We start from the raw sequence: 16,832 nt of genomic DNA, 5'->3' as shown, positions 1-16,832 counted from the left end.
AGATATCCAAAGTTTTGAGAAAATTCACCAATAACATTTACCAAACAAATTGCCCCATATACACAAGTCTCAAATCAGTTTATCCAGTTGAAAGTTATTAAGCTTCAAACATACCAACATATGCACATACGTACAATTAGCCCTCCACTTTTTTTTTTGTTTACGTACATTGACCCTCCACTTTACATCATCAAATGTCAAGAAATGCAAAAACCCAAACCTCATTTTTTTTACCTATAACTATACTTTCCTTCTTGCAGCATAGCTCAGCATTATTTCATGGCTTCTTACCAGTTCACTTTCCTACCTTCTGTTCTTTCTATTTACAACAAATTGATACAGTGGAGATACTGATATAAATTCTGATGAAAAAATTCAGAGAGAAATACAAATTCAGTAATAAAAATTAAATTTACATATGGTAAAAATATACTACATTAAAAAAAGCAATTTTTTATCATTCAAATTTATCTTATTACAGTAAATATTTGGTACATAATATAGCAAAAAATAAAAATTACTTATATCTACAATTTTGTATTTCAGTTCAAAATATTCCATTATTCAAACTTTTCTTAAAAATAAAAATGTAACAAATTTAAAAAAAACTTACATTACATCATATTAATATCAATAATTTGATAAATATTTACCGATTTAAGGTTGTTAGCTATAAATATTATATGAACACAACAACAACCAAATTGGAACAAAGTTATAAAGAACTGAGCCAATACACTGTAAAAAAAAAAAAAATTTAAACAAAAACTATCCCATTATACAAATTTTTTTCAGTAAGTAATTCTTCTGTATTAAAATTGTACTGCATTTATTTTGTAACGAACATAATAAAAATTATTTTTACCAAGCTATTTATATATATATATTTTTCATAATATTTTGTATTTTATATTGATTCAAATATTATGTTATTTTTTGCCCTTTCTAGCACTGTCACTCTAACATTCATAGTTGATGTATTTCAGAATATTTCCATTCTAAATACTGCTTTTAGCAAATGTAGAAAATAACTCACAAATCAAAAATTTATATTTATTTTTGTTTACCTACTACAATTTACCATGTCATCTTAACCTTTGATAGTAAGCAGTCCAGTAAATTACCTTAAATGATTAATTTAATAACTTGAGGCAGATGTGCAACATAAGAATTGGAGGATTTTAAACTAAACTTTACAATTTACTACTCATTTGGATGGAGTGACAGCTTGCAAATTTATCTTTACCAAACTGAAGTGAGAGTATGATACTGTATGTAAAACATAGTTTGAAATTTTTAACACTATAGATAATTTTTGTAACAGTAGATGTAAAGTAAATAAATGTGCTGTTTATATACTTTTGATAGACAACAGAGTTTCCATTGTAAAATAATGAAGAATAACTTTACGATGAAGTGGGGAACAGTCACATAAAGGGATTCTTTGAGATTTTGGAAATTTCTGCAGTACAGCAATTTTATAAAATTATATTTAACACGAAAATAATTTTTGTTAACTTAGTATAAGTGCAATGAAACAACATTAACTCTAACCTCAAGAAACATAAAAATATGAATGACTACAACAAATTACTGAATTTTTAACATAAATTTTGGGTTATTTTGAATTTCAAAGAGATTAAGAATTGGTTTTACCTGATAGACATTTATCAGAACCATTAAAGACTTACTCATTAAAAGATCTTATCTTTAAATCATTAAACATTAGACTTCTAGTGGAGTCACAAGGTGGAAAATAAAATCACTTAGGGTAGTTCACAGACAAACTTTTCCCAGAAAAAATCATAGTTCTAAAAGTATACGAAGCTAGTGTAGCTGAATGGTCTAAGGCGATGCGTGCATTAATTCTACAAGTATCATATAACTCAGGCCTAAAACACAGAACTAAAAATAAAAAAAAACATTTGTAAAGAAAAAAGATGTTTGGTTAAAAACCATAATTTACCTTACAGGAAACACAGTAAGAGATAAACAATGCCATGTAGGGTAAAGTTCAAACCTTCTGCAGGTTGCAGGGACCTAACCTATACTAGAAGGTAGAGCCATTTTTACAGAGGAAGAAACAAGGCATTAATGAACAGAGATTTTGTATTGACCAGCTTAATTTACACCGCAACAAAAATTTGTTTCCCACCATGAGTTAAAGACCCTCTTGAGAACAAGTATAAAATACTTTACTAAAGAAAACCTACCCATCCCAGAAGTTGTGGCCTATGAAAGCATCAAATTAAATACAAACCATTCAGCCAGAACCCCCCCTCAACACTGAGTTATTAGTCTAAATTTTAAACCCCCAAACTTCTAAATATGGAAATATGGATGAAAATTATAATAATTTACTGCAGTTAATTCAATTAGTTTAAAGATATTATAACAGCAAAAACATAAAAAATAATTCAGTGTAGTAATCAACCAAGGAAATGGGTTATTTCAAAATAAGCAGTGGCAGTTATATAAAAGGTTAGGAGTGGCTGCTGTCAGTCAGAATGTCAAAAATTTACATCAAAATTTTTGTTTTTTCAATGCCGTTTAAAAGGATGCATCACAAATGCCTTCCCATTTAAATTTTTCGGTTCTCCCACTGATGAGGGAGCCTTTGGGGTACTTGAGTGTAGTGGTCTCATTCTAAAAAATAAATAGTTTTGGTGTAGAAACATTAGCTATACTTCATTTTTCATGGATACAAAGAAGAATTCTTTCAAGTTTTTATTTATAAATGTTCAGTATGTGTACCATTTGTAACATGACATATCAACACTGTAGTCGAATTCCTGTTTGGTACTCCCAAACACTTGCAAGCATATGCCGGTCAACGGTAGCAACAGCATTTGTGATGCATTGTATTAAGTCGTCGATATCAACAGGGAGGAGCATTCCAAAAATTTGTCTTTTATATAATCCCATAAAAAGTAGTCGCAAGACGTTAAGTCTGGACTAAGTGTGGCCAACACTTAAACGCCATGTTTTCCTCACTTGCACGGCCAATTCATCGTCTGGGAAGGCATTCGTCGATAATTTCTGACCTGAAAGTGCCAGTGACGTGAAACTCCATTTGTACAAAAACTAAGTTATCACTATCTTCCATGAGTTGAGGCATTATTCACTTAACAAGTCTAAATAAATTACTCCGGTTACTGTCACTTCGTGAAAAAAGGGACTGCTCATACATCCTTTCACGAGATACAGCGTAAAACACGTTCATTTTAGAGGAATCCCGTAACTTATAAACTCTCTCTTGGGTTTTCTGTACCCCTTATTCTTACATTATGTATATTAGATTTTCCACTAATGTGAAACGTACATTCATCAACAAAAATTAGGCGATGGAAATGCCATCGTCATTTACGAATATTCCTGCAATTCCACACAAAAATATTTACGCAAGACTTAATCGCCGACATTTAAAATTAATACCAACTGTGATCTATAAAGAGTCATTTTCAGAATTTTCCACACCATTGGTTGAGGAATTTGCAATTCTAAACTTGCTGATCTAGTTTGTCTGGGCTACGTTGATACACATCACGAACACGATCAATTTGTTCTTATGAAACAGATCTTTTTACACAGACACCTTGTGTTTTGAAACTGTTTATTACATTCATTGAATGATTTTCTTGTTGGCAATGATTTACCATATTCTATTCTGAAACACTGCTTCACAACAGTAGCCGAGTTTGTTTTGGCTAATTGGAACACACAAAAAGCATTCTCTACTGCAATAGCGGCCATCTTGCCAGACTGGTAACATGACACATCAAAGCTATCGAAAGTATATATTTCATTTGTAACTATTCTGTATATATATATATATATATATATATATATATATATATATACAGAATAGTATATATATATATATATATATATATATACAGAATAGTATATATATATATATATATATATATATATATATATATATTAATCTCCAAGGCTAATTCCAGAAATTTTAGAGGAATTTTATTTTATTTTGCAGTCATCAAACCTTTACCATTTATTATCAATTTCAATACAAGGTAAAGAAGACATATTATACATATCTGTTTATATTTAACATCTTTTTTCTAGCCCTTTTTCTGCTTTAACAATAATGCAGCCATTTCTGGGAAAGTTAGTTTGTACTGAACACACATTCACAAGACATGGTGAATACAAAATAATATTCTTAAATTTTATAATTTTTTTTTATAAATTAAGAAGCTTAACTAAATGAGCTTAATTCTTAGATGATGACTAAACATAGGCAATAGGAATGAAGTAATGTTGAGAAAGGGAAATAGCTGGTGGATGTATCTATGCAGGATGATTCACACCCCCAATATTTAAAGGACTAATCTGAAGCATTTCATATAAAATGATTATAATAATAAATAAGATTTAAAAAAAAAACATTTAAAAAATATATAAATAAAACAGCCTTAGCTTAGTTATTTTTTATACAGATAATACTGAAAAAAATTGAGTGACACAGAAGAGGGTAATAATGTAACAGAACATTTTTCCTATTACTTGACAATGCATTATAATATCAAATCATCTATAGTCTTGCTTATAATTACAGCAATGAAAAGAAAAAAAAAAAAAAAATTATATATATATATACAGGAGATTCATAGACTATTTATTAAGTAAATAAAATATTTTATTAATTTAAAAATGGTTTTAACATACACAGAAAAATGTAAAAACAAAATTAACTACTCAAAATAAACTTTAACATTTATAACACAAATTTTTCAACAAAATGTCCTTGCTCATTGTTTACATTACATTTTTGCTCAATATAAAATTCCTGGGAGGCTTTTTTTTAACAGGGTGTTTTGTATTATTTAATAAACATTGAAAATTCATACCACAAACTCTTCTCTTACATTAAATTTTTGTTTATATATTAAAGCTTTCATACAATTCCATAAATAATACTTCAGTGGTACCTCTAAGTATAGCCCGACCTTAGAGCACAATTGGCCAGTTAAGCCTGAATCAATTGTTTAAATAAGTTATATTCTAGTAATTTCCAGCTTTATCATAAAAATATAGAAATCTTGTCGAAAATCATTTTTCCATTGTGTTGGTCGAGTGAAACATTCTAAAGAGGTGGTAGTTTGCAGGAAATTTATGTAACACATACTTCCTGTAAGGCACTCATAAAAAAATCTCATTAACATGAAACTGCTGTTTGAGACTTGCTTCTGCTGCACCAGATGGAATTTAATAACTTCATCAATGATTATTTTTAACTCCTTGAAAAACCCCCTAATCATATTATTGAACCTAAGATGAAGATAATATAAATGAACTGTATGCAATGCTGAAATATTGAAGTAAAGGTTTTGGATTTATCCTTCAGTTACTATATATTTCTTGATATATAATGTGGCAAGGGCACTTCTACTATAAAACCTGTAAACAAAAATTATGTTCAAATATTCTTAGTCAGAAAATCAAAAAGGAATTTTTATACTGTGATATACATGTACTTTATTTTATTGCCTTCTATAAGTTTACAAAATTATTCAAATGGAATTCATCAAATGTAATTGTTATCATCTCTTAATGGTGCCAACTTACAAAATAAAAGTTTTTCAAGTGTGTGTAACTTAATTAAAAAAAAAATTATATATAGTTTTGTAATGGTCTTTAATTTTACTCAACTTTAATTAAATTGATCTTTTATTTAACCTATCATTCATTTTAATTTATTTTGAATAGTTAATTTTTACAATTTTTGTATTAACAAAAAAATTTTTGGCTTGTTTAAAATTATAAAATAGGTTTATGGGTTATAAAATTTGCTAAATAGGTTTCTAGATTTCATTTTCTTACGTTTCTCCATTATCTGTTTGATAGTAATCACACTGTTCTTTTAACTATAATGAGTTTCTATTTTATACATTCTAATATAAATAATTTTACTGCAAAATTAAGCTACAGTTTAGGACATGAATTCCTAGGTAGTCATCATAGTATAAGAAAAAGTATAATTTACTGAAAATTATTATGCGAGCTGAAATTAATATGGTTACTCACCCTACAAATTCAAGTTTTTTTGCAAATTGTGGACCTTGTTTAAAAGAATGTTTTGCTGTTTGTAAGTAGCTCATAGATGGAACTTTATAACGTCTACATAACTCATACTGCACTGTTACCTGAAAATAAACTTTTATAAAATTAATATTTTTATTTTAATATTGATTATTTTATGTGTTATTACTCTGTAATAATCAACAACAGATAATATTTTAATAATTAATAAATAATCAAAAATTATTTCAGGAGTAAATGTAATCTCTACACATTTTAGTCAATTATAATAAAAATTATATTAAGTCATTAGGTACTATATATAGGCAGTGAAACTAGTTAAGAAGAATTTTGAAAGAATTAGGTTTTAAGAGGCGCAAAACGGAAAACGAAAGGAAAATTTTAGTTGAAAAACATGATAATAAGCAGAAAAGGATTTCATATTTGCAGGCAATCAATAATTTTAGAAAATGCGACCGGGCGATCGTAAAATTAGATGAATCCTATGTTTCATCATCTCATTCAACGGCAAAATCGTAGACTAACGACAGCAGTGCATGACTTCATCTACCAATAAATAAAGGTGAACGCTTAATTAAAATTCATGCCGGAGGTGAAATGGGCTTATTCCAAACGCAATGTTTACTTGGACAGTCAAATAAAAAAAGGAAGGCTGTCATGTTTACTAATAACATGACAGCATGAATACTAAAAATTATTTGAAATGGGCTGAAGAAAAATTAGTTCCTAACCTTCCTCCTAAGTCTGTAGTAGTTATTGACGATGCTCCGTATCATATATCCTTTTTGAAAAACTTCCATTGTCATCAAGCAAGAAACAAGATATGACTGTTTAGCTACAGCAACATAGTATTCCATTTTCTTCACAAATGCTTAAATCACAGTTATATGAACTAATTAAGTTGAAAAAAAGTAACAGAAAACGATACTAATTTGACAAATTATTAGAAAAGAAGTAGGGATCAAGTTTTGCGATTTCCACCTTACCATTCTGATTTAAATCTAATCGAGATGGTATGGTTATGGTCAGAGTTAAAAACGACGTGTCACAAGCTACAACACAAAGGAGCACGTTGGTCTGGTGGCACACGGAAGCGTAGGTGAGCTGTGTCACGCAACCATGAAGCTACAACACAACGTTTAAGACGCCATAAGTGCAAACACTGAATGAAGATAAAATAAATTCGATGGGAACATAAAATGATTCGACGAACACTGGAAACCTTACTGGGAAAAGGTTAAAAAAATTAAAGATGAATATCTGAGCCAAAAATCATTAATAGATTCTCTGACAGCTAATTTCATTGTTTCTTCATGTAGTGACAGTGATAATTACACAAAAAATTGTGAATACAGCGAGGAGGGCGTTCTCGCTGAGGAATTAAACGGTTAACTCATTTCCCATTAAGTAAAGTTACAGTAATAACCAACCATCGATCGTAAAATTTACCGTGCAATCATTAATAATATTTTGTCATCCGTTATTACATTTTACATGTACAGTACAGAATTTCATTTCAAAATTGTTGCATTCATTTGTTAAAAATAGTACAATTATTTGGTAAGGGAATTACTAAGGGCGAGAAACGTGTTTTTACGTTCCGTAAGCAGCAATCGTCGCTACTCCAAGCTCATAGTTACTTGGCAGCAAGTATACATCTACTTTGTTACGACCAGTGGCGACTCACGTATAGGCATTATAGAACTGCAGCACCCCCTATTTCCATTTGATATTATCGATAACGTTTATTATAATGAGTCCGTTTCTCTTTATACTTGTACAATATATAATCCTTAAGCTTAATGTCAGTAGTCATCCCCCAGTTTATAAAAAAGATACAAAAATCTTTGTATGGAAATGTGTGCTTCACGATTCCAGCGGCGTGGTGTTTGGCTGTTGTGCGCATGCACACATAGGAAGCTGCAAGCGAGGCTGTGAGGGAGCGAGAGCACTGTCGCTACCGCCGTGCCCGACCCTGGCGTGCTGGTGGAAAATAGTTTTTTTTTTACAACGCGTGTGTATGGAATGTTCCTTATTCGTTCCCTTTTCTAGTTTAGTCGGTGGAAGGAGTATGAAAGTGGTTTAGTAGTTTTTTCAGTAGTGATCAGAAGATGGCGGAAAGCAAGGGTTCTTTGATTGCCAAATCTGTCCAAAAACAAGCTAGAAGCGCGAAAGAGACGGTAATTAATCAAATATAATTATATATTTTTTTAATTAAGCACCGTTGCACTACAGTGTTTTTAAGTGGACATTTTATTAAGTTATTATATAATAATACTAAAAAATGTTATCTGTATTGACATTTTATTATTTATTCGGTTAAACCGAATACGGTTTTTAAGCACACTGTGCTTAAGATCGTGTACAATATTCTTGAATGTGATAAAGTGTAGAATTAGATTATTATCCTGCTTCCGGCTATTCTATTTGATTAATTTGTTCGTTTCTTTTATTTTACAGAAAACTTTAACTATGGCCTTGAAAAGGCCCAGAACAATTTTTCTGGAGCAGCACCCCCACTAATTTTGGCTACGAGCCGCCACTGGTTATGACTTATCTCTGAGTGTATTGAGCAATAATTAGGAGCTAAATAAAAAAAGAATTAATATCTGTCTACTTTATATTGAAACCAGAAGTAAAGAAAACAAATCCCGAGTGAGGCAGTATGAACCGGGTGTACATAAAATTGCGAGACAGCTACTGGGTGCCTTATTTAGTTTCTATCGTAATGATAATAATACAGAAATAGTTACCTGTTACATTCATCGGTACATTCAAAACATTTTAATTTATTAAGAAAAGGTAAATTGTTAAATACACTAAAGTTACCTTCGATGATAATTATGTTTTACCGTTGCAGCAGTAGTTAACTGTCATACGCAGTTCGCAGCTTTACAAAATAATAATAGTTCCATAAAATGATAAACATAAATAGGTTAGTAAATAATTTGTTAGGTAGTTTACAAAAACCCTGAAATACCTATTTACATGCATAAAATAAATAATATTTTATGAATTATTAACATTTTTTGTTGATTTTATTTCGTTACGTAATCACCCATAAATAATCACATCCACTCAACACCTCATCTTCATCTTCCCTTACATTAGATTCCGAGGAGTCATTTTCGAAACTAATAATGAATTTATTCACCTCTATATCAACAATATAATCCATCTTCTACATTTTTCTTCTTCTTGTAACACTGTTCCGCCACTTTATGCAGTTACCTCACCTACACAGTTTTCAAGAAAAACCTTTACATCTGCTAATTTAAAACTCCGAGCTACAAATCCTTTTACTTGACTCCACACACGTACTACTGGAGTTAGATTGCAGTGGTATGGTGGAAGCCGTATTACTGTCCATTTGCTTTAGTCGTATCATTGATTACATATTTGTTAAGTTTTCCTTATGTTTTTTAACTTCTAGGAATTCAACCTTTAAAAATGTAGAATCAAATGGAATTTGTTTTTTTTCCCCAGCCACGATACTATATCCGCTTTTAGCCATGATGTATTCGGAATTTTTTTCTTATTTTACACTATGGTATGGTGCATTATCTATAACGATAACACTATTCATTCATTGTGTATTCATTCATACCACAAATACATATTTAATATTAAAATATTTATTGGATTCGTAAACTAACAATGCACCATTAACAAATCTTATCTTCATTCCCTACATGACTTACAATTTCCTTTTTCCTTTGTTACTTGCCGATTTTATAACTGTATTTAAACCAGACAGAAAAGCCTGTTTAGATGCCTTAACGGGTTTTTGGATAATTTATTTTGAATTTGGATATAAAAGTAAATTTTTTAAATTTAAATCGGCAAAAACATTAAAGAAACGGAAGATCAGAAAGTGAATGGAAAACTTTTGAATTTAATTAAAGAATATAGGTGATTCAAAAAGGACTTCAGAAGTTTAAATTCATATATAAATTTATTTAGGTATGCTTTTAAATTTGTGAAATATAGTAAACACATAAAGTTTTGACTCACGTAGTTCATTAGTACCGAATTCGGCTACCAGTGTTGTTAAAAATGGATACATTTACTGGTGTGCAAGTATTCGCTGTTTGTTTTGGTTTCACGATTTGCAGTCATCAACTGCAATTCAACGTAAATTTTGTTGAGAGTACAGTAGGGAGCCTCCTAGCAGGCATAGTTTCTTCTTGGCACCAAATTGAGCCAGCACCTTCGTTTAGACAGGTTATTATGTTAATATACAGAATCACCAGGCCGCCCACACTTTCCTGAAGCTGCTGTGGTACAACACAGAGAAAGCTTTGCACGTAGTCCGAAAAAATCGACTCGACGTGCGTCACAAACGACTGTTTGGAGCGTATTACGTAAACGATTGTACTTGATGCCTAACAAAATAACCACGGTTCTACACATTACAAAGTTACTTGGATACAGTTTTGTGTGGAAATGTAGACAATGTAATTTTTAGCGATGGGTCAACGTTTCAGTGGCAAAGTGAACACCTATAACGGCCGAATATGGGGGGTAGCGAAAACCCCATGAAACTTTTCAGTACATTCATGATAGTCCTAAGGTCAATGTTTTTTGTGTTCTAAGCAAACAAAGACTGTACGGCCCGATCTACTTCCCGGAGGCAACCTTAAATGATATCGTTTATCTGAGCATGCTTCAAAATGTTCTAATTCCTCAGTTAGACGATTATAAAGCTGGACGCCATTAATATCAACAAGACGGGGCACTACCACTTCACTATCACCTGGAAGTCCGAGACTTTCTTGATACTTTATTCCCAGGTCGGTGAATTGGTCGTGAAGATCTAATTGCATGGCCACCTCACTTCCCATATTTGACTCCGCTAGATTTTTTCTTGTAGAGGTTTTATTAAACATAGGTTTATTTTCCGCCTTTGTCTGCTGATCTTTGAGCTAATACTTTGAATTAACGCCACAACTGCAGAGGTAACTCCTGACTTGATGGCCACAGCATGGAATGTGTGTCGTTTTGACATACATTCCAGGCTGTGCTAATAACTTATTGTATTCATAATTTCATGTACAGATTTGCCAGTATGATTGGATGAATCATTCCTGTGCTAATTTATATAATATTTAACTAATCTCTTTATGAACTGATCATACTTAACTGTTATTTCTATTAATATAATATTTTATAACCGCTTTACTTTTTCTTCATCATTATCTGTTTATTTACTCTATTTCCACATAACTTTTAAAGTGGTAGTGAATGTTATATTCTATTAAATGTTCAGTTACAATACACAAATTTTTTATCATCTGGCTTTTCCTCAGTTTAAAATTTAATATAAATTTCTGGTTTACAGTCTAAATTAAATTAAAAAATCTCCAATAAAAATAGGATATTACACTTATAATGAAATGATAGCAGTACAGCCATAATTAAAACACTATTATGGCTGCTTTTTAGCTGGCACTTTCTTTAGACAGTTTCAATAATAAAAAATTGTGTGTGGTATCTTCCTTCTCACTTTCACCAACTAAAGTTGTTTTAATTCTTTTTCAACCCTATCAAAACTATAAACAGAAACATCCAAATCTGTGTCAACCCTGAATGGGAGTTTACTTCAATAATTTAAAAGTATACATGCTGATTCTTCAATAGTAAACTAATTCTAAGAGTATTAAAAAAAAATTACCAAAGTGCGAGTGCAATATAAGTTCAAAAGTCCAAAAGCAACAGTTCCTATTAATCCAACAACATATCCACTTTTTGAATAAGCTTCAGACAACATGAATAATCCTGATCCAAAACTTGCTTTTGCCAAGTCGAAAATTGTCTCCACAAAACTAATGAAAAAGGTGAAAGACATTAATTATTATATAAAGGAATGCTAAAATAAAGACAATTGAAATTTATATAGCAGTTCTACTACAGATGATCTTCATCAAAGAATGAACTTTAAATGTAGAGGTATCTACCCTGCTAAACAAAGAATATCAGGCTGATGCAGTGTATATTAGCTTTATGTGACATTACTGCATTGCACAGATCTGATGCACAATTTTCAGACCTATTATGAGAAAGTTGTTACTCATAAAACTGGTTTGAGACAAGATATAGGAGAAGAAGAAGAACAGATGGAACAACATTAATAGAGAAATTTATACCTTATTTTTTATTTCTTCTCCTTCAGTGTTGTCCAGCCTTAAATTACCAAACAGAATAGATTTTCAAGATTACATTAAGTAATTTTACTATTAATTACACAATGCTTGGCCTTAGGTAAACAAATCTTAAACTTGTTATCAACTTAAAAAAACTAGTTCAACTTGCATGCCTTGATGACTTGAAGACAAGACATCTTTGCATTTCAGATACTCAAGAGACAGAAGCTGATAAGAGGGTGAAAGGATTCCAATCTTTGCTTTGCCAGAAGCAAACTCCTACATACTGTATATGGACTTTAGAGATCCAAAAGTTTGTAAAACTTTTTTTCTTCATAATCATGAATAGTAGAAATTAAATTTCTACTTAACTCAGCAGACTGAATAAAAAAGACAATTCTATGAGATTAGAGTGCAGTAGTATGTAGTTACTTGCCACAGAGTTTAACAATCTTGTCATTTTCATTTATCTTGGTATAACGGTAATTTATTGAAACCCACTTTACTGTAAATCTACAATGCTGTGTACATATACTCTCAAAAAATATTTTAATAAATAATTAAAATTTCACCAGTTAGTTTTAGAATGTTCCTGCTGCATTTATTTTTTTTAACATAAAATTTAATTTATTTAACTTTTTTAAAATCAAAAATCATTAAATGCAAAAAAAAGCACTGTGAACAAAATTAAATCTATTTTCCATCACTCATACATTTATATCCCAAATTCATCATCCATTTCATCAAAATCAGAAATTCATTATTTGTAATATATTTCTGAATATTTTGATAAAATAAAATAGAAACACAGCATACTGGTTACAAAATGCACATTTACACAAACAATGAATCAGCACTATGACGGCCTGGAGACTACAAAATGAGATTTTTGAAAAATTACAAACATACAAGTATGTTGGTCAAATATTAAAATTTTATTAAATAAACCACCTAGTACAGAATATTGAAATAAAAAATATCCTAACTTAATTTTTCATGAAAGTACTTTCATGGGATCCCACATCCTAGTTTTTATAAGACCATCTCCCTCAAACATTATTTGACGGTTTATCAAATTGAAATTTTGTTTGTATTTATTTATGTAATATTTTTCAAATATATTTAACTTTTTGTCATCTTTATTAATTTCTAATGTTTTAAATTTTGCGTTAATATCATAAATAGAATTAATATTTATATTTATTTTAATCCCATAAACAACATCAATGGTAGAACAGCAAATGTGATGAAACAGTGGATAAAAGACATCAAAGCATGGCTATTTCACCAGTCCCAAAAATCAGAAAAAATCCTTCAAAAATGTATTAAAACAAAGAAAAGAAACCACCTGAACCCTAAGGAGAATAAAAAGATAACAGCATAAAGACTCAATAAAACACAGTCAAGAGACTACTAAAAAATAATACAATTAAATCAGCTCCAAAAATACAAACTCCCAATGCTACTAATAAAGAATGAAAACTGTAAACTAACCCATAACAATAAAGACAACATGAAAATTCTAGCTAAATATTGCAACACAAACATCCCAATAACAACACCACCAGAAAACATCAACCCTCCCACAATAAAAGAAGTCTATCAAGCACTGGTTGAGATGAAGAATTACAAAGCAGCAGGTGAAGATCACACTTTTGTAGAGTTCTGGAAACACGCAGGAAGATCAGCAAAAATTGCCCTTCATCAAGAGCTTGTCGACATCTGGATCAAAGAAGAACTATCAGAACACTGGACATCAGCCCTCATCCACCTGCTATGTAAAAAGAGACAAAACAAATCCTAACAATTACAGGGGAATTTAACTCCTAGATAACATACAAAATTCTTTAAAGAATCATTCACAACAGGATCACTTTACAACTCTAGAAAGAATTAGGAGAATACCAGGGAGGTTTCAGACCCTGAAGGAGCTTTCCAGACGAGATCATGAGTCTCAAGCTAATAATGGATTATAACAGGAACAGAAAGAGATATATGGTGATAACATTTGTAAATTTCAAGAAAGCTTATGACTACATCCAAAGAGAATCCCTACTAAAAACTGTAAGATACCTCGCACTACATATCAAATTAATAAACATGAAAACTGACCCTCACAAACACCAAGTTGAAGGAAACGTTCAGAGGTGAGCTCTCAGAACCATCTGAGATCAAAACAGGATTGTACCAAGGCAATGGGTTCTCACTGCTATTATTCAACTGCACTCTAGAAATGGTAATGAGGGAATGGTTCAAAAAATGCCCCCTCCCAAAAAAAAAATCAAAACAAACTGCCTTGGTTTCAGCAACAACTTGGCACTGCTAGGCAAATCACATCAAAAAGCTAAAATACAGATACTAACTTCAAAACATTGCAAATAAAACTGGCCTCAAAATATCATTCGAAAAGACAGGAATATGACCCAAAAACTAATACATTTACTTAAAAGAAGTAAACAAACTGTAATAAAGTTAAAATAGTTACCCAATTTAAATACCTCAAAGAAATAATAACAAACAATCTAAATGAAAAAACCTCAATCCAAATAAGAACACACAAACTAGCTAAAGCACAAAAATTAACCTGGTACACCTACAGTAAAGAATGTCTGTCTATCCATAAATACCAAAATAAGACACTACAACACAGCTATAAAACTGCGAGCTACATACATGTGTACAGTAGAAACATCCTTCCACCTGAACAAACAATCAAAGACTGACATACTCTAGAAAATTGAAACAAGAATTAGAAGAACTTGCGTCAACAAAAAGTACTAGAAATATGGGTAGTAATAGAGTTTTTTTTTAAGTAGTGAGAAAAACAGTAGGAATTATAAAAGGTTCTTCTATTTTCTTTCCTCAGACTGTCTTACTGGTCGTATAATTTCAAAATTCTATAAATTAAGATTATTAAAAAAAAACAGTTGTTTTATTCACAATTTCATCTGCTATTTATATATATGTATTTTTTAAATTGTAATTCAATAATCAATCCATTTATGGTGATCATTACAAAAAAAAATAAAAATAAATTTACTCTTCAATTCTCAGTAAAGGTAGGATTTATTTCTTCACCAATGAATAGTTTTTTATTTCCATTAAAACTGCTTGGAATTAAATTTTTTAAACAATCATTCTCAACAGGATCGGTTTACAACTCAAGAAAGAACTATGAGAATACCAAGCAAGACCCATAACCCTTGAGGACCAGATCATGAGTCTCAAGCTAATAATGAATTACAACAGAAAAGGAAGTAGAGACATGGTGATAACATTGGAAGACTTCAAGAAAGTCAACTGCATCCACAGAGAAACCCTACTACATGTTCTAAGACTCCTCTGACTACATCCCAGATTAATAAACATGATAAAACTGACTCTCACAAACACTTAGTCAAAAGTGAAATTCAGAGGTGAACTCTCGGAACCACTTGATATCAAAACAGGATTGCCCAAGGTAATGGACTACTACTTTTCAACTGCACTCTGTAAATTATAATGACAGAATGGCTCAAAAAATGCCCAAAAGTAAAAATGGGCCGAAAAATCAAAACAACTGTCTTGGTTTCGTCAACAACTTGGCACTGCTAGCAAACAACATCAACAAAGCTAAATTACAAATATTAGAACTTCAAAACATTGCAAATAAAATTGGCCTCAAAATATCATTCAAAAAAACAGAAATTGTGTCCAAAAATCCAACACAATTAAAAGAAGTAAACTTAAATGATAATAAAATCAAAATAGTAATCAAATTTCAAAACCTTGAAGAAATATTAACAAATGATCTAAATGAAAACCCCCAATCCAAATAAGGAGAATCAAATCAGCTAAAGCTCAAAAATTAACCTGATATACTTTCAACAAACGCAAAAATAAGACACTACACACATAAATCAGAAGCAACTTATATAGCAGAAACACTCTTCCACCTGAATGAATAATGGAAAATGGACTGACTAAAGTGATCCTATGCCATCATAAAAGATAATAATAATTTATTTTAATTTCAGTAAAGTAATTACATATATATATATATATATGTGTGTGTGTGTATTATATATTACTACATAGTTAAATGTGTAAAAAACTAGTTAACTACAAAGGCTATATAAAAATGGTCAACTGATATTTTGTTAGTTTGGATTTAACATTAGTATAAAGAAAAAGTTCCCATCCATGGTTCTGAAAAAACATTCTATCAATCTGTTTGCTATTTTGTGTTTTTTTAAACAGAGATTTATATCTCTAGAACTGTTTAAGCAACTAATGATATCTAAAACATATTTTTAAAGTAGTAATCTACTAATATATTATTAATGTAATCTTTACATTATGTTATTTTGTAATCATTAAAAAATAAATAAATATGAAAATTGCATATTCTTAAATTTAAAAATGGTGATCATCTTTATGTTTTACTTAGTGATAGCTCAAAAAATACTATTCTTAAGAAGTAATTGTTTATTAACATAAATGTTAAGTATTTCATTAACTAAATGACACCTTGTTATCAAATAGGATTTCAAATATCGGAATTGTAATATAGTGTGAGTCTAATTTAAAATTATAAAATTTTCTGTGTTAATCAATAACAGATGAAATAATAGATACTGCTGA

At 30.4% G+C, this 16,832-nt stretch overlaps 1 protein-coding gene across 7 annotated transcripts in view; it reads right to left on the bottom strand.

Annotated features, from left to right (window-relative positions):
• Positions 1 to 16,832, bottom strand: part of LOC142329247 (proton-coupled amino acid transporter-like protein acs) — a 61,309-nt gene that overhangs the window by 31,798 nt on the left and 12,679 nt on the right. For 4 of the 7 annotated variants that reach the window (XM_075373663.1, XM_075373656.1, XM_075373658.1 and 1 more), the window contains 3 exons: positions 11,741 to 11,891; positions 6,052 to 6,170; positions 654 to 738 (listed from right to left, as the gene is read on the bottom strand). In XM_075373663.1, the coding sequence (XP_075229778.1) occupies positions 654 to 738; positions 6,052 to 6,170; positions 11,741 to 11,891 (355 nt within the window). Of the gene's footprint in view, positions 1 to 653; positions 739 to 6,051; positions 6,182 to 9,220; positions 9,361 to 11,740; positions 11,892 to 16,832 lie in introns of those variants that run through there. The other 3 variants (XM_075373661.1, XM_075373660.1, XM_075373662.1) reach the window with 3 other exon arrangements.

This window comes from Lycorma delicatula, chromosome 8 (genome assembly GCF_047948215.1).
Source record: "Lycorma delicatula isolate Av1 chromosome 8, ASM4794821v1, whole genome shotgun sequence".
NCBI lineage: Eukaryota > Metazoa > Arthropoda > Insecta > Hemiptera > Fulgoridae > Lycorma > Lycorma delicatula.
The sequence above is the reverse complement of the archived record's forward strand: the minus strand, read 5'-3'. Positions and strand labels throughout refer to the sequence as shown.